This window comes from Pyricularia oryzae, chromosome 7 (assembly GCF_000002495.2).
Source record: "Pyricularia oryzae 70-15 chromosome 7, whole genome shotgun sequence".
NCBI lineage: Eukaryota > Fungi > Ascomycota > Sordariomycetes > Magnaporthales > Pyriculariaceae > Pyricularia > Pyricularia oryzae.
Genome location: NC_017854.1, coordinates 347,856 through 365,535, shown reverse-complemented (window position 1 = coordinate 365,535; position 17,680 = coordinate 347,856). Strand labels below are relative to the sequence as shown.

The following is a 17,680-nucleotide window of genomic DNA, read 5'->3' as shown; positions in this document are numbered from 1 at the left end:
CCCCCAAAGGAATTTCTACCAACCAAATCGTCTTAAGTGGGCTCAAACGGCGAGAATTTTGAGTTCTTATTTGTTAGCCACCGATTACCCGCCCTTGGCGTCCCGACAGTCTGGTAAGCGCGAATTTGATCCTGGAGCGAGCGTCTCAACCGTAGACCGTTTGCGCCACGAAAACCGGATCCCTTGCTCGTCTTTTTCTTTTTTCGCTTTTCTTTTCTTTTGCATGTTTCTTTGGCCCCCTCACCGCTAATGCAAGCGCATGACTGTGACAAGCGCATGACTTTGACAAGCGCATAACTTTCACAAGCGCGCGTTTTCTCGTGGTACGCAACGGGCTTGCAGGGGTTGTGGTTGTTGGTCCGAATTTGGCAGTTGTGATGCCCCTGCCAAGAGTGGCACTTTCACATCCATTGTGTCATTTGAAATGCTTTCCGCCTTCCTCCCATGCCCGCTCGAGACATCGCTGTTTACCACTTGGTCTTTGGCGCTGTACCCCCAGTTTGTGATTATTGCAGCGGCCATCGGTACTCCACGTCGATGATATTTACAGCAGACCACAATCTCAAGCTGGCACAACCAAGTGCCATCATCAGTTGGCGCCACAAGACCAGCAAAGGGCAAAGACCCGCTGGCAGGACCGTGGTGCCAAGCCAAGTAGTTGCCATATCTTGACAATCCCTCACAACAACAGAGATTGCAAAGTTCTGTTTGGAATCTGAACCATCACATTCGATCATCGCGGTCCCCTTCCATCGCCCTTCATTGTGAAGCACTGAGGGCAACATTTGCACTCTACTCCCAGTGGAAGCATCATCAGCAGTGGTGACCCACATCCTTGGCTAGCCCAATTGTGCCTGATATTTTATCACCCCGCCCTCAGCACGCTCCATGTTCATTCGTTCACGAATGGAATGCAACTTCCTGTAACTGATCCCCCGCTGCCGCAACGACTGTTTCCTGATATGACACTGGCCAGGGGGATAATGAACGGCTGACCGCCCAATCTGCCACATGGAACTTGTAAGGCTGGCCGGCGCCTTTCATTTCAAGGCCTGCCATCCTCGTTTCCCCAGAGCTTCAGCTGAAACTTTTTGTGTCTAGATATCCTTAATATCACTGCGACAGCCATTAACACCTTGAAAAGTCATAAGTTCTTTTCTCTCTTGGCGCTTCAGGATGTACTGTAATGTTTGCATCTCGACGCTCCGCGACCGCCGTTGGGGGCTCGATGAGAGCTATACGGGCGCAACGCTTGCCCATCATCAAACCTATTCTTCGTTGAAGTCGTCGGCGGCTTTTTGTGCAATCTGTAACACTCTGTGGGAAAAGGTGTCCCGCCTGCCGACTGGACTCGGCGCCATGGTCGAGGACTGGATTGCGAAGGGCGATAATGAGCCACCGCCCAAAGTGCTGCCCGACTTTGCGCTTACAGTTCGCAAAGGAAAATGGTATTACGCCACAACTTTATCGCTTGTCAAGAACGAAGATGCCGCCGCTGCGAGAGTATCCCACGCTAGATTCTGTATCGAGGTGCGTTTCTTGGTCCCACCCACGGCGGCGCACCTGGAAGAGTTATCGACTTGGGGAGATTATAGGTGCAAGTTTGATCTGGTGAATTTTGATGGTTAGTCTCAAATGACCTAGCTGTGGCTATCACCCTTATATTATGACTAAGAAACTCCATGTACCAGACAGCCCAACCAACCTTTCCCAATTTGATGATAACACTTTTGCCGCATCCCCAAGAAGTATAGCAACATCTTGGATCAAAGAGTGTGTTTCAAGTCACCCATTATGTCTCCAGGCCGGAGCCGTAGGCACAAGATGGCTCCCAACCCGCCTCATTGACGTTGTGCACCAAGGGGAAATTGACAGCGTGCGTCTGGTCACAACTGCCAGCGAGCCGGCTCTTCTAGGGTCATTTGCTCGATATGCTACTCTTAGTCACTGCTGGGGCACATCCTCATTTTTGACTCTAACCAAGTCTCGATTCAGTGCTTTGTCTCGAGGTATTCCACTTGGGAATTTACCCAGAACATTCCAGGAAGCTATCATCGTATGTCGCCATCTAGAAGTTCCCTACATCTGGATTGACTCATTATGTATCGTCCAAGATGACATGGAGGACTGGCTTTCTGAGTCGATGAAAATGAAAAGCGTGTACGCCAATGGTTTTATCAATATTGCCGCCAGCGCCTCCAAAGACAGCTCGCAGGGCCTTTTCCGTCAGCGAGATCCCAGCCGCAGCACTGCTCAGCATCCGCTGGATATAGATTTCCAGGGGATAAGAGACGTGGATGTAAAAGAAACAAGAAAGGATAAAGAGCGGCCAGTATCAACAAAAGGAGGCAAGCGACTGCATAGATGCATCCTCGTATCCCGGGATGAATGGCTGAGCAACGTGGAACAAAGCACCCTCGCCATGCGGGGCTGGGTCCTCCAGGAGCAACTTTTGTCGCCCAGAATCTTGATTTTTGGCACTCGTCAGATCTATTGGCAATGCTTTCAGAGGCTGAGTAGTGAGGAGGGAACTCCCATGATTCGAGGGAGGTGGGACATGGACATCAAAAAGGCTTTTGGCCGTGAGCTCAAAGGTCATGATTCTGGAGGACAACAAGAAGAAACAAAAAGGCTCGTCGCTTTATGGGCCAAGATTGTCCAAGTTTACTGTCGCACGCAGCTCACAAAGCCTACGGATTGTCTGGTAGCCCTGTCAGGTCTGGCCAAGGCATTCTTGCAGAAGCTGCCGCAAGATGAATACCTAGCCGGAATGTGGCAGAGCAACCTGCTCCAAGATCTTGTCTGGCAGTGCTCCGTTTCCAAGGTTGACTATTCCGCTGCCGTTGACTCGTCTTCAACATCGCCAAGTCTTGGACAAATCGAGTATTGCGCTCCAACCTTCTGCTGGGCTTCGGTGCCCCTGCCTTCTGCGATCAAGTTCATAGACACAGAAGAAGGGCTTCCCAGAGCATTTTACTTTACAGTCCTGGACTTGGAATTAAAGCATAAAACCTTGGACACCACTGGCCTTGTTAGCAGTGGCCATTTGGACATTCAAGCCAAGTTATTAAGGGTTCGATTGTACTCAAATGCTACGCCTGCCGTATCAAAGTTGGGCCCGGGGCCAGTGCCTGTCAAGATCGATTTTGGGCCTGATGACACTGATCCTACTGACCGATCTGACGAATGCCTACTTGTTAGTTTCGATCGCGCCTTCGAGCTTCCTAGTGAGGCCTGCCGGGTATTCCACTTGTTTGTAGCCAAGGTGGACGAATATATGCGCAACCCCATAGCTAAATTTGTCGTTTGGCGGGCCGCATGCATGCTTCTCGAGGTGGTGGACGTCGAGTCTGGGATCTACCGTCGCATCGGCATGGCAACAGTGTCGAAATTTGTTAATGAGTCCAGATCAGGCGATTTACAAGATCCAGCGGACTGGATATCCGATACGCGCGGCTTGCCAGGTGCGCCTATTCCAAATCGGGGACGGAGTGGTGAGCAGTATATCCTTCGAATTATCTAGCAGCTAGTCTAGTACTACTTTATCTACCCCTTGTTTGTGTACTTTGGCCGACCGTGTCTTTTCAGATGTTGAACACGGGGCGAACAAGTCAATTGTTATCCATCGAACCATGATGTCTTCATGATCGCCTACGGAAGTTCAATCAATATAGTCCTAGTCCATATGAACTGCCCATCAAGGTCGAACGCGGCACAGCCTACCATTCTGCGTCTGCACCCCCTGCACCCCCTTCACCCCATCCTCGACCACCCACCCCTCACTTCCCACGGCGGTGACGGCATAAAACACACCACTGGGATACCACTTCCTCTTGATCTGGCTGAGCCTGGAGTAGGGCTCTCGTCTTCGGAGACGGTCCGCAGTCTGCCATCAGCAGTTACCAGTTGGAAGGCCACGACGTGATCTGCAGCCATTCCGTATATGCCGGCGAGGGGGTTTTGGCCTCCGCCAGTAATCATGCCACCGGCGTAGCCGACACTCTGCAAGCGGCAACGTTAGTGTTGAGGCTCTATTCACTTCGGGGTATCATGGTGGTCATACCCAAGATATCGCACCCAGGATGGTAACATTGTACTTCTCGGCTGCCTCATACGCCTCCCTCACGGTCACGCCAGCAGCCAACTTCAGGGCTGGGCCAGAGTATCCGGGGCCCTTGTAGTCGGGCAAAAAGTCGATATCCCTCATGTTGTGCATCCACAAGCTCAGCGCACCAGCACCCAAAGACTTTCCGAGGTAGCAGTGGCCGGTATTCTTGATCACCAGGCGCATGTTAGTCGTGCGGGCAAAGTTTATGGCGAGCTGCATCTGTGCGACGCTCGTGATGTTGACCGCATATGCTGGATAGCCCCCGATGGTGCATTCAGAGCCCGAGGCGTCGTTCTTTGCCTTGCATGTACGGCCTTGGAATATGGGCCAGTAGTTGGCGGTAGGGTCTGCGTTGAGAAAGTTGGCGTTTGTCAAGTTCGTGATGATATTGGCACGCTCGCTCTCATCCCTTGGCCCCCATTAAGAGTCGTAACAAGGAGCACCCAGAGGTTTTGTAGGGATCAGGGCGTTCCCGAGAAGAGCGTTGAAGACATTCCAGACGCTCTCGACTGGCCAGCCAGGGTCGCCGGGGAAGATCTTGCACGCGGCAGTTGCATGATGACCAGCTGTGAGCTCATCACTGGCAATACGGTCAACCACCTCGTCCGTCAATTGTCGAATCTCTGAACTTTGAAGCGGTGCGCCGGCTGCCTCCGTCTCAGCAACAATAGCAACGGCAGGTTTGATGTCTGCAACGGCAACATAAGCAGCATTGGAGACTGCCCAAAGGAGGCAGATGGCCAAAATTGTAAAAGGAGATATGAAGATCGCCATACTGATGGGGTAGGTAAGCGCTTATACCGGTCACAAACAACGCATGCGTGGATGTGGGTATATACACCTGGCCGGGATTTACTGAACAAGAACACCCCCGTGGCCTTCGTAAGACTATATATGAGTTTCTTCATCACTTTGCAGTATAACACTGAGGTCGAGACCGACATTAGTTGCTGCATTTTGCCCCTGGAGCGGTTGTACATCATCCACACCTTCAAATGCATGTCAGATTTGGAGCCCCGCTGCTCTTCCTCCGATTCCGTAGGTGACAGGAGGGTAAATGCAGAACTGCCAGTCCATGGGAAATCGCCGATAGTGTAGGTGCTTTCCCAGCTCGAGAATACAATGCTCGTTTGCCGCTCAGCCATGTCCCAGGAGGGTAGCAGCGACGTCCTGTTTGAGGCAAAGAAATATCATAGTTCCTGGGCGCCCCGATACCAAAGTTCGACACAACTGCTCCACCATGAATTGGGAAAGTCATCAATGGTACTCACATCAGTCTTTCTTGCAGTCTTCGCTTTTGTATTTCCTTGAGTTTGTTCAATTATTTGCCCTTATGCTGGCCTCGGGGTCTGCACGCAAACCCTGCGCTGCCCTTTCTTGCTTCTACCCTGGCGTCTTTCATATTCTTACAGAGATACGCAGTTCAACCAGGCTATGGGTAGTAGGCACTACTGGCTTGAGAATCGAGGGGATGTTTCTGGCGTGCTGGGAATCTATCATTTTAGGGTTGTAGGCTTGAACGCTTGTCCAGAGTATGTCAGCTCAGCTCAGCTCATACCGTGTCGTTCAATTCTGGCCTTCCGTGCAGCGATATTCTCTCCGACATCTCACATACCGAAAATCCCATTATACCAACGAGCCCGCATATCGGAATCGACGACGAGTCCGCAATCTCATGATTACCGACCCCGGGAGGGCCAAAATCTGCCGAGTTGCCATAAAGGTCTGGCTTCTTATCTTGTGCATCCTTGCCCATCGTCCCAATATTGTTCCTTTGACACTCGTCACTCTCCTCTTTAGCACGCAAAGCCAGATCAGCAGGCCGAGGGCGACCAGCGCCCCAACAACTCCAACGACAAGTCGAGCAAGAGCCTCAGTCAAAAGCCACAGCCTTGTTTGGTATTGTCTATGGTGCCATCTTTAACTCCTGACGCCCCTGTGCTGGGGTATAGACGGCTAGCTCGCGCCGTCTGGGGCTCTGGATTCTTCTTATGCTTTGTTCTCGGAACCGGCGAGTTGTCGCGCCCAAATTGCATCCCCAGCTGGGTAAAAAAATGCGAGGTTTCGGCGTATAGCATCTGAAACAAGAGATGGCGAGGGCCTGTCGTTTTGTCGGCGTGATTTCCGGCTACTCTGGCCACGTTGTGTGGGATTAGGCTATTTGCTCAATTTCCATCGGACATGGTCGTCGTCGTGTTTGATGGTTATGGCGCCGGCATCTTTGTTTTCCAAACGGGGGCTAATTATCAGTCGACAGCTCGGCAGTGTTCGCCGGATTCTATGAAGGCAGAACGCATGCCATTGGGTCAGTTTGAGCTTACTACTTGTCTGCTGCTTTATATCGCAGCTCAAACCAACTGAATCCTATCGCCCGATCCATGGAGATAGGGCCTCAGACTTAACGGCATGGAGCCCAGCGACACTAGATTCTATCCGCCTCTTAGGTAGTATCAGTTGATAACTGTCTGTCGTCTTCCGTAGTCGAATGAGATCTTCTACATGACCTTGTGCGAAATAGTAGTCAAACGCACTGTTGCCAACCAAGGTGCCATAAATAAGAGCGGAATGCTATCCATTTGTCTTCTCATACCAGGAAAGGCCAAAGCCACAACCCTCACCACGATCAAAACGCGCAGCTTTGAGTACAGTTTACTTGCAGCACCAGGTGTCTACTTGTCACACCAGCGAATGGTTCTTTGGGGAATCCCTGCTAGTGGCCATCGTCAAATATATCAGGCCCAGAAGAGCGCCTCGGAAGATCAAAGTAAGCAAACCATAGCTTGTCAGTCTGATTTGGGGGTACCAACACTAGCGAGAACAGATGAGCCTTCATCAGGCGCTTCATGGTCAGAATAATTGTCTGATAGAAGGGGCAGAACGATAACAAATCTCGACCAAAATTCGAGCATCGTCGTCCCCAGTCCTTGCTGGCCCATGTTGATCACCTGGCCTGCTCTATAACTGACAAGTCATAATAGTATCAGATACAAAGAGACATATTCGCAGATTGCGGCGAGGCCGGTCCATGTCTTTGTCAGATTTATCCCAAGATTTGTTACAGTCCTCTGCAAATTGGAGAAGGATGTCAGAGACATTCAGGGGTCCTGGTGTTGGGGAAATCCTCATGCGACGACATATCAGATCCAGCGCCTGGTCGCCAATGCCAACACAGCAGCTTGTGTGTGACAAGGAATAAACAAGCCACTGAGACGGTCGTCACGGTTAGAAGCGAACGGTCGAAGCTTGTACCACCGCCGGGGCTGACTTTATGCTCTTCCGCAGCTCTTTGGCTGAAATAAGTCCGATGAAAGACACGGCTTGTTTGAGAAACGGTCATATGGAGCACTTGCTTATTGTTGATGCATATTGTTCTGGCTAGGCTCTGACTATAGAATGCTGCGGCAAATCCGTGGCGGATGAGAGCGACTATATTCATGAGAACCTTGTGCAAGATGAGTCAATGCAGCATCTGTGCAACTTGGGCGACATTCATCCCCTTGATGAGGCTCTCGGCAGACTCTGTCGACTGGAGTATAGACAAAGTCCTCTCGTTATCATCTCTGGGTGTCAGCGTTTGCCCCCGCTTTCCCCTGGTCATCTCTTTTGAGATGACTCTCATGATCAATAGTTTGACTGGTGGCGTATGCCTGCAGCTTTTCTTGTTTGCGACTTTCTAAATATGTGAAGTCATTATCTCCGCGCCTAGCTCAACTTAGTAGACAGTCGCATCCGAACTCATATATCTCGGGCAGCCTCTTCACTTCGGTGCCGCCACCGGAAATCCGGGCTTGGCGGGTATCAAGAACTCAGGGTCAGTGCAGTCAGTTGATATTACAGGGGCATAAGCCTCTCAGCGTATCAATCATTTTCAGCCAAACACTGACGGTTGGCGCACTTGCGCGTCTAGACCTGCTCACAACTCTAAGACAGCTTGTCCCACTTGTGGCTCACATGGCTTAAGAAGTGCAAAAAGGTCGCCCAGGTAGGAAAATAGTTTTTACACACTCCGGAAGGTCATCCGTCAGGGGTCAAGGTTTTGTGCTGAGAAGAGCGGTGGGACATGACGAGAGACAGTGTAGACGGGTGGGAAGATAGATCTCGTTCCAAGCCCGGTAACCGGCGACAAGGCTGCTATCGGATGGATCAAAGGACGGGCTCTGGAAGGGTCGGTTCGCCCGTGGGCAAATCGGCGGGGAGCATAACCGAACGTGCAAGTCAGAGCGCCGAGAAAGAAGTAATTTCGAAGTTGTACAAGAAACGCCACCGCCAGCGCCCCCGGAATAAGATCAGCATTCTTTGGTGGACGACACTGGGCAAGCGGAATGCTGTACGTGTTGCTATCAAGCAGCCGGTCCAGCGCGCCGTGTTCGACGTTGAAACAAGTGATGGGGTCCCGGAATGTCGGTCGCCATGCGTGTGCCACAATGAATCCTTGGTAGGTCCTAGCTTGCCATCCTTCATTCAAGTCGTCGACCTAGAGACGAAGTCAAATATCTCGAAATAAAGATGAGTCGTATAGTGGCTAGGTAGCCAACGTAAGACATGCCCAGGACCCTGGGCAGTAGAATCGTTTGGTAAAACTAGAGCACACGTGCGTATCAATGTCACTTGATTGTACTCGTACTCTGGAGATATTCCAGGCAGTGCCTAAGCCTTCGGCCGACCCGCATGAAAGCCGTGGGCTTGGTGGCGATTGACTAGCGACGCTTTTGCACTTGCTCAATGCCTGGCCAGGTATCGCCACCTGGGTCTGGAAGTCCACGTCTTGCAATCAATACGACAGAGCCAAAGAGAGAGCGCCGTTTTTGTTTGGGCACATGAGTGTGCCTGCTCCAGATGGTCATACAACACGAAAAGGGGCTACCAACGCCAGCGCGGCAAGGGCAATAAGATTGGCTCAAACAATCCACCAAACGCGCGCGAAGAGGAAGTTAGAAACTCTACCCCCCGCAGACCGGGTCAAGGGTGGCTGCAGGCGGTTCATCCCATATGGTGCGGAGACAGAAAGCGCCCAACACGGTGTTGGTTGGATTGATGCGATAGGGACATTGTCCGTAGCACCGGTATCGACTTTGTCCCTCTTGTACGACTGTAGAATCAGCTGCCGTGCCTGTAGATTGTGCATTTTCAAAAGAGGGGCTGTTGTTGCCAAAGCTCGGAATTGTCGTTGTAAAGCTGACTGCTGGCTGGCCATTCGGCAAGCAGTCCTCGGAATGTCGATGACGGAGATGCTCCAAAAGAAACGCCATCGCGGCTCCAAGTCTCGACTGATATTATGGGTGCCAACATCGATTGAGTGGTGACTGAACCCCGCCAAGACAGTCGATCGCTAAATGCGCGTCTTTGTCGGCGGCCTGGTCTGGATTCGGGCGCCCGCGCTAGGGCGCTTGCTCGGTTGTTATTTCGAATTGACGACCAAAAAAATGCAGTGGAGGAAACTCCGCGAGGTACAGCTCTCCCGGAAGGTGGAAAAAATGTGGAAATCCTCAGGCCGGCAAGCGACACACATTTTGGATTCATGTCACTTATTGGTGGCAGCGGTTTTGGGTAACATCCGGCCGTGAAATGAGGCCTGTTTCGAAATAGTTGAACCTGTGGGTTGGTGTTTGGTGGGAATGGAAGCAAATTTGGTAACCGCAGGTCGATTCCCTGCAGGGAATCTTCACTCAGCCAGGCCACCACCCCGCCCCCAGATGCCGTTGATAGGGTGGGACTGGCTGCAAGGTACCGGGGTTTCATTCACGGCGCTAGGATGATTGGTTCCTGCCTGATGGGAAACGACAGATGGGAATGACAGCTGGAACCCCAAGAAACTGTACTTTGGCCACGTCGTTTGTGCAAAGTACATGCAACGACATGGAATGACGGCCTCAGAGCTTTGTCTGGCCGTGTGTCCATATACCTGAGAACCTGAGAAACCCGGGTTGGGTGTGTTAGTTGTCTCTTTTACCTCCCACTGCTATCAGAAAGATACCCACAGTAAAAGGAGGTCGGGAAGGACCCACCTGGACATCAATATAAGCAGATCCAGATCCAGATCCAAATTTGCAAATATCATACAATCAGTTAATAGAGTTCTCGACATGTATATTGTTTGAGCGTATGTAATCGATACAAGTCACATCCAAATTGCCCCCGTCCCTGTTATCGAATTTTATGAAATCATAGTATCTGGTGACCAACTATCCAAACGTATCTACTTGACAACGCCCCGCAAAACCAGTGTCATCACGATACCAGTAGGATGGCAGAACGCAGAGCTCAGTGCGAAAACTGGTATAACAAATACCCCAAAATCCATTCATCTTGGCAGTGCACGAGACTTTTTCATGTTTGCCCCATGTAATCTCATATCAATCCGGGGTGACGTAAACGCGAACCCTACTCTTGGGTGAGCTACTGCCAGAAAAATGATTGAGAGAATATCGATCTCCAATATTTGCCCCAAAAACCAAAGAACGTCGATGCTAGTGCCGCGTTTGCTTGCATCTCTCTCCCTCAATGCTATGTTAACATTTGCTCTGCTCAAACGGCCTAGATTTGGTATCATTTTCTTTCTTCCCTCCCCCCCTTCTTTTTTTCTCCATCCACACAGGACAGTCTCCCTTTTGTGGGGTGTGTTGAACAACCCCATCTTCAGCCCAATCAACCACACCCCCCTCCGCCAGCTTCCCGTGAGTGGTACTCCTGAAATTACTTGACAGTGAAAACGGTATTTTGCAGCTGCAAAGTAAGGTGGATTCCCGAACTGACTTGAAAGTGAGTTTGTACAAACTTAGTAGTACACTATCCGCCCTCAACTTCCACCACTGCATGGCCTTCGCTCCAGCAACGCCATCTCACCTCGACAGCTTCATCCTGCACGGAGTCCATCTACCTTGGCGTCTAAAGGACCCCTTCTTCCACCACATTCCTTTTTCAACAACCCATATTGATTAACTCCAAGCCCCTCATTTTACGGGCCAGTTCCGTGTTTTCGATACCCCTAGGTTTTGATTCTTTTCCTGCATTTTATGTCAGCGCATTACTGCCTTGCATGAGGCCCACCCACCACCAAGTAAGTTCCTCCGAGAATCAGACTTGAATTTTCTAGCGCGAGAATTTGTGAGAACCGATAAATCCAGAGTCGACTCCAGCTCCGTAAACGAGACAATACGGCTTGACCGTAGGACTCGTCTAGATTCGGTTGCTGATGACACTGCGCCGTATCGTACGACTTTTCTGGATCGTTTCTGACCATTCGAAGCTAGATAGACCTGCGTTGAGTCTGGTAAAAGTTTCTCGGGAGATATCGAGTTCATCTTCCACGATCTCGGGATTCTAGTCTTGAGGTGTCTAACACACGCACAAACATACACACACAGTTGACAACTGATTTTCTGTTGTTCAACCACACTCCTTTCACTCTTCAAGAAAATCGGCGTATATCTACCGCCTTTCTCGCCAGTCTTTCTGGAGTCTTGGAAATATCAGAACAGATTCTCTTCATCTTTCTTCTGCAGATCCAGATTTGCTCCTCAACAGCAGGTATTCGACCCCGCAAGATTCGACAACAAAAGGTACGATAACTTTCAATGATAGTCACCCTCCTACCACATCTACCCCCTTTACCTTCCTAGTTAGGTGCTTTGATGCACCTACTGTCCTCTGCGCTGGCATACAAAAATACCTGCCTCAGCAACGTTTGGTGCCTCTTCCACGACGCAAGAGCCATGCGCATTCACCTAATGTACACAACCACCCATCCCTTCCATGGCTGTTGATCATGAAGCACCCCACACTCGCTTCTTGCTTTGGACTACCATGGCTCACGGCTCGGTGAAGCAAATTATCACAAAAATCCATTGGTTTATCCCATCTGCCTTTGATGTACTCAATTCTGGTGGCTTGCCGAGTCAATACAGACCATGATTGTTCTTTGTCCCCAATCAAATCAGATAAACGCAGCTTGCGAGTCTGGAACAAAGAAGGCGGTTTTGATTGAGGAAACTCGCAATTTTCAATACTTAGTGGCCATTGCCAGGTCACCAAACATTACAACATTCCCGACAGACCAGATTCATTACCACATAATTCCTTCCCTCCCTGAAAAGTCGCAATTTCGTACATACTTCACTCCTTCCCTTCGACGTCACATCCCTCCACTACTAAGATTTTCACCCTTTTTACTCCTTCAAGCCTAAAAACCCATCTTCATTGAACAAATATTGTCCTCTCGAAATCGTCACGCATACTCTTCCACACTCGTTTGAGTAACTTCTTTGGATTCTTTGGAGTACCACTTCTTAACTCACTGCTCTACAGACTTCTCTTTTTTGGACTATCACCATCCAAATCACCTTCTTCTCTCAAAATGAGGGCCTCACTTTGCCTTGTCGCCTCCGGCGCCATCCTTGCGCTGGCAGGACCTCTTGAGATCCGTGGAATCCACACAGAGTTTGTCACCGACATTGTCTATGTCACCGTTACCGAAGACGATTCCGAGCCAACATCCTCACCTGTGCTTGAGCAAAGCACACCGGTCATGACATCGACATCTTCCGTGCAGTCTCCGGTTTCGACAACACATCAGCCCCAAGAGACCAGTGCAGCGGCCGCACAGCCAAATGTTCCCGTCGAGAACATCAAGAAGCAGCAGTCCAACAGCAACTCCAAGGCTTCCAAGGGTACCAATGCCTTTCAGAACACGGCTGTTTACCACCACAACATCCACCGCGAGAACAACTCGGCTAGTGCCCTCGAGTGGGACAGCACGTATGCAGGCTATGCTGCGGAGACTGGCAAATCGTGCAAGTTTGCACACGACCTGTGAGTCTAGATCTCTCTTGACGGTCATATTCGAAAGATTCCTTGCTAACATATCATATCCAGGTCTCCCGGTGGTGGCGGTTATGGCCAGAACCTTGCCATGTGGGGATCAAGCAACGACCCCGAGAAGCTTGGCGCTAACACCGCCATCGCGCAAGCCATCACCAACATGTGGTACAACGGAGAAATCACTCTGTACCCTTCAGAGAACTACGGGCTTGATAACCCGGTTTCGGGAAATTTCGAGAAGTATGGTCACTATACACAAGTCGTCTGGGCCGGCACTAAGAAGGTCGGGTGCCACGCCCAGTTCTGCCCCAAGGGCACCATGTTCAAGGACATGGGCGCTTGGTTCAGCGTCTGCAACTACTACCCTGCTGGTAAGTGCTCTTCTAAACAGGCCATATTGTCGTCGAGGATTTTGCTAACATACCCGTTCTTGACAGGCAACATGGGTGGCGAATACGGTAAGAACGTTCTGAAACCTCAAAACAAGCAAACTATCTCGGCTTGATTTGAAACTTGCCGCTGTCTTGTTACTTTTATTCAAAAATCCATGGGTGTTTGGGTGTTTGGTGTTATCTACAGAAACTTGGCCTCGCAGCACCCTGTGCAGTGAGGGCCTGCCTGGTTGGCAAGCAGAACTTTCTACTTTTTGGCGACTGCATGTTCCTAACTATAACGCAACTGCATGGCGGCGTTCTTCTTTATCTTGATGCTCTACTCATTTCTTCTTGTATGGTATGAATTTCAACTTCTTGATCTTTCCATTCTATTCCATGACCTTTTTTATCACTGCACAACTGCGATACTTCAAACTGTCAGGAGACGCGTTTTCTTTTCATTTTCCTCAATGAACACACCAGACAGCTCTGATCACATCATCTCTCTGTTCTATCACAATTACAACCATTGGGCCAACTTCTTATCAGCCGCTCATGCCTTGCAAGAGAACATCCTGACTTGTGCTAAGGCAAGAATGACGCGTGGTTACAAATTTGATTGTTTATCCAACGTTATCTCAGTTGTTGCGGCGTTGAGAGATCGGGTATTGCGGTGATGTTGGCATGCCTTGATATTTAGATTACCAAAGTCGCAGGGTGGGCTGGGGTGCTGCACATTTGATCTTATGGAAGACAGAGCCAATTAAAATAGAGCAGTAATTGCTTCAAGAAAACTGCTGGGGTTTGACAAAAATATGAAACTCTTCACTCGGTACCTCGGGATACCCTCCGCATTTACTGATCGATGATAATATTGCCTCATCATTTCTAGACTATTCTAGTGGAAGATTCTTGACCAGATGGGACATAGGAATTGAAATTGGAACTGTCTTGGTAACGTCCTCAAGGAGGAGTAAAATACCGCTTGGTTAGCTGGTGAGCGATGATCCGGATTTGGGGTGCTATTCAACTAGTTCTAGATTAGGCAGAACAGCACGCTGAGTTAAGCGTGACGTGGACCTCTTAACCACTTGTTGTTGATCTTATCTGGATATCTTATCTGGATATACATTGTGTAGCCGGCTTAGAATAATTACTTGGAGGCTGTCCGTTGTGGGCCCCCTCAAAGAGGGGGTTACAAAACCTTGATTTTTGACAAAACCGTGGGCCACTATCGCGATTGGAAAACTAAGCCCAAAAGTACCTAAGTAACAGATAATTTAATTTTACAATTCGGTCTTAGGTATTTTTACAATTGTAAAAAGGTTATAAAAATTAAATATATATTATTTATATAATATAAATTTTTCCCGTATAAAATATATATTATTTAAATTTAAAATTAATATATATAATAAAAAAGTACTTGTTTGTACATTTTTTAAACCCCGGTTATAAATTTAAATAAAATATATAAATTAAATTTAAAAATATTGTTACAATCAAAGTATCGGGGTAACCTGTTCTTAGGGTAAAATACAGTGGGTTGAAGCAACTGAGCGTCTGACTGGGTAACTGGGGTTCTCAATAACTGGGGGTGAAATTATAATCGTTTTCAAATAAATATTGAGGTTAACTAGAGTTTAATTGCTGCTAAACAATCCTAAAATCGAATTTATTTATATGGTAATGAGCGTGCCTTATGTAGATTATATTCCGAATGTGATCTCTCCTAATTTGTTACAAATCGCAGAAATTATTTCCTTTAATCTGTTGTAATTCCTTAATAATTACTGAGATTATTCTTTTGGCAATTACGTGAGGTTACGTAATTCCTTTTTATGTAATTACTTTTTTGCCGGTCGGTGATTTCTTTGGGCGGGTGTCGTCAGGAGGGGTGTGACCCCACCTGGCCTCCCTGGTACCGGCCCAATTGTCTGGTCGTAACAAATATCTTTAAAGCCAATTTTATAAAAATTTTACTATTTTTTAGTTTTTATTTTTATAAAATTTCAATTGGTTAAATTATTTATAAAAATGTAATTTACTATACAAAATAAAAAAAAAATTATATATTTTATTAAATAAGTAATTCTATTAATTTAAATAAAATAATTATAAAAAAATTGGTTAAAATAATTTTTTAATTAAGTTAAAATATATAAAATTGCATTTTTTAATAATAAAAAATATATAAAATAAAAATAAAAGTTAAATATTTTAATATTTCCCCTTATAAAAAAATAAATATTAAAATAAAATAAAAATATTAAAATAAATTTATATGGTGCATTTAATAAAATATTTAATTTTTTATTATTTTGTATGGTAAATTGCATTTTTATAAATAATTTAACCAATTGGAATTTTATAAAAATAAAAACTAAAAAATAGTAAAATTTTTATAAAATTGGCTTTAAATATATTTTTTAATTCAAATTATATATTTTATTTAAATTTATAACCGGGGTTTGAAAAAATATATAAACAAATACCTTTTTTATTTTATATATTAATTATATTATAATTTTATTATTGAAAATAATATTTGGACTTTAAAAATTTTAAAACTATTTTACTTTTGTTAATCTTATTAAAATTGGATTAATAACGTGGATTTTATTTTCGCTAAGGTACATTCGGGCTTAGTTTTCCAACAGCGATAATGGCCCACGGTTTTGTCACAAATCACGGTTTTGTCACAAATCACGGTTTTGTAACCCCCTCTTTGAGGGGGCCCACAACGGACAGCCTCCAAGTAATTTGCTTGTTCCAGATCGATCGTCAAAGTCTAGGGAATAGCATGTTCAGCTGGACCCTAACCCTCCTATCTTTGGAGCACCTTGCGCGCCTACAATTAATAATAGTGGATCACCGTCGCGGTCGCGACTTTTACATTCACATCGGAAGCCGCCGAGCGACGTCACATTTGCCGAGCCTTGAGCTCGCACAATAGTACGCACTACTTCCAAAAGAGCTAATTCGCAGCTCGGCACCTGCAGTCGCAAGCCAAACCACGAGCTGCCCATCATGAATCAAATAAAGGCAATACAGGCGCTTAACAAGAAGGAGATTGAGCAGGGAATGTAAGCTTGCACCCAAAAACTGCCCGTTGACCCCCATGCCATCTTTTGTCTGTAAAAAGATGTGGTACACAGCGAGATCAAAAGGCTAACCAACGCCCCCTCCGCCACCCAGCTCCCCCGAAGCATCATGGCACGTCGACTATCGCGACACGGCCTTTGTCTACTTTGGCGGCCTGGACGACACGCTCTCCGAGGGCGACATCATCACCATCTTTAGCCAATACGGCGAGCCCGTGTTCCTCAAGCTGGTGCGCGACAAGGAGACGGGCAAGAGCAGGGGCTTCGGGTGGCTGAAATACGAGGACCAGCGCAGCACCGACCTGGCCGTCGACAACCTCGGCGGCGCCGTCATCAAGGACCGCATGATGCGCGTCGACCACGCGCGCTACAAGGGGCGGGACGACGAGGACGACGACGAATTCAAGGTCGGGTGGGAGGATATGATGAGGAAGCAGGGTCAGGTGGTGGAGGAGGAGGATGATGATGACGAGACGGATAAGGTGGCCAGGCCGTTGTTGAAGGAGGAGAGGGAGCTGCAAAAGTTGCTGATGGAGCATGATGATGACGATCCCATGAAGGAGTTTTTGATCGAGGAGAAGAAGAAGGAGGTCGAGGAGGCGCTGACGAGGGAGCAGAAGAAGAGCAGCAGGCGGAAGGACAAGGATGGTAGCAGGTCCTCACGGCATCATCACCACCACAGAACCTCGCGAAAGCACAGGGAGGAGAGTGATGACGAGGCAGGGTCGGACAGGAAACGGAGGAAGCGGAGGGACGAGAGCCGTTCGCGCGAGAGGAGACGGCGGGATGATTACAAGGACAAGGACAAGCACAGAGACAGTGACAGTCGGCGCCGGGACGATTCCAAAGACCGGAGAAGGCGGGAGCGGGACGACGATGGACACCACCGAAGTAAAGATCGCGGCCGGGAAAACAGTCGGGATAGGGACAGGGATAGGCATGACCGGGAGCGGCATAGGCGGCGGCACGATAGTCGCGAGCGCCATGAGCGCAGGAAAGAGAGGCCAAGGAGCAGATCACCTAGGGATTAATTCTTGAGATCGTGTGCAATGCCAGGTGTTAAGAGGATACCCCGTGAAGCTAAAATAAGAGCGCATTCGTGTTTGTTGCCAGATATCCCCACCATGATACACACAACCCGGAAGAGAAGTATATCCACCCAAGAAGTAGTAAGTCTTTCATTCTTGCCAAGTCCAATATAACGGCCCCGCCTTACTGATGCCAGACGCCTGAAGCTCTTAAATGTAACGCTTGAATGGGTCGAACTACCACTACTT

General features: G+C 48.2%; 5 protein-coding genes across 5 annotated transcripts; 4 read left to right on the top strand and 1 right to left on the bottom strand.

Annotated features, from left to right (window-relative positions):
• Nucleotides 1–475: 475 nt before the first annotated feature.
• Nucleotides 476–3,569, top strand: MGG_03082 (uncharacterized protein). The gene is made up of 3 exons (XM_003720543.1): nt 476–1,624; nt 1,692–3,241; nt 3,409–3,569. Exons 1-3 carry the CDS (start codon nt 1,177–1,179, stop codon nt 3,496–3,498), a joined length of 2,088 nt encoding a protein of 695 aa, XP_003720591.1. The 5' UTR covers nt 476–1,176; the 3' UTR covers nt 3,499–3,569.
• Nucleotides 3,570–3,753: 184 nt separating this feature from the next.
• MGG_03083 (FAD binding domain-containing protein) lies at nt 3,754–5,892 on the bottom strand (the record flags this gene model as incomplete). The annotated part of the gene is made up of 8 exons (XM_003720542.1): nt 5,724–5,892; nt 5,519–5,593; nt 5,380–5,414; nt 5,098–5,278; nt 4,965–4,996; nt 4,543–4,883; nt 4,064–4,455; nt 3,754–4,002 (listed from the first exon to the last, which is right to left on the bottom strand). The coding sequence occupies exons 1-8, from the start codon at nt 5,862–5,864 to the stop codon at nt 3,754–3,756; spliced, it is 1,446 nt and encodes a 481-aa protein (XP_003720590.1). The 5' UTR covers nt 5,865–5,892.
• Nucleotides 5,893–6,607: 715 nt separating this feature from the next.
• On the top strand, nt 6,608–8,805 carry MGG_17871 (uncharacterized protein; the record flags this gene model as incomplete). The annotated part of the gene is made up of 6 exons (XM_003720541.1): nt 6,608–6,872; nt 7,087–7,286; nt 7,861–7,919; nt 8,039–8,090; nt 8,217–8,543; nt 8,749–8,805. The coding sequence occupies 6 exons, from the start codon at nt 6,608–6,610 to the stop codon at nt 8,803–8,805; spliced, it is 960 nt and encodes a 319-aa protein (XP_003720589.1).
• A 2,773-nt stretch (nt 8,806–11,578) lies between these two features.
• Nucleotides 11,579–13,430, top strand: MGG_03085 (uncharacterized protein; the record flags this gene model as incomplete). Its single annotated transcript, XM_003720540.1, has 4 exons — nt 11,579–11,667; nt 12,413–12,916; nt 12,980–13,296; nt 13,363–13,430. Exons 2-4 carry the CDS (start codon nt 12,462–12,464, stop codon nt 13,428–13,430), a joined length of 840 nt encoding a protein of 279 aa, XP_003720588.1. The 5' UTR covers nt 11,579–11,667; nt 12,413–12,461.
• A 2,743-nt stretch (nt 13,431–16,173) lies between these two features.
• MGG_03086 (U2 snRNP component IST3) lies at nt 16,174–17,530 on the top strand. The gene is made up of 2 exons (XM_003720539.1): nt 16,174–16,385; nt 16,498–17,530. The coding sequence occupies exons 1-2, from the start codon at nt 16,330–16,332 to the stop codon at nt 17,432–17,434; spliced, it is 993 nt and encodes a 330-aa protein (XP_003720587.1). The 5' UTR covers nt 16,174–16,329; the 3' UTR covers nt 17,435–17,530.
• Nucleotides 17,531–17,680: the final 150 nt, after the last annotated feature.

Excerpts from the sequence above, each read along its gene's own strand:
- MGG_03082 (XM_003720543.1), top strand. The coding sequence starts at position 1,177 with ATGTACTGTAATGTTTGCATCTCGACGCTCCGCGACCGCCGTTGGGGG. Across the intron at positions 1,625-1,691 it reads TGATCTGGTGAATTTTGATG|ACAGCCCAACCAACCTTTCC; the intron begins GTTAGTCTCAAA and ends TCCATGTACCAG. Across the intron at positions 3,242-3,408 it reads TTCCTAGTGAGGCCTGCCGG|ATCAGGCGATTTACAAGATC; the intron begins GTATTCCACTTG and ends TAATGAGTCCAG.
- MGG_03086 (XM_003720539.1), top strand. The coding sequence starts at position 16,330 with ATGAATCAAATAAAGGCAATACAGGCGCTTAACAAGAAGGAGATTGAG. Across the intron at positions 16,386-16,497 it reads AAGGAGATTGAGCAGGGAAT|CTCCCCCGAAGCATCATGGC; the intron begins GTAAGCTTGCAC and ends TCCGCCACCCAG.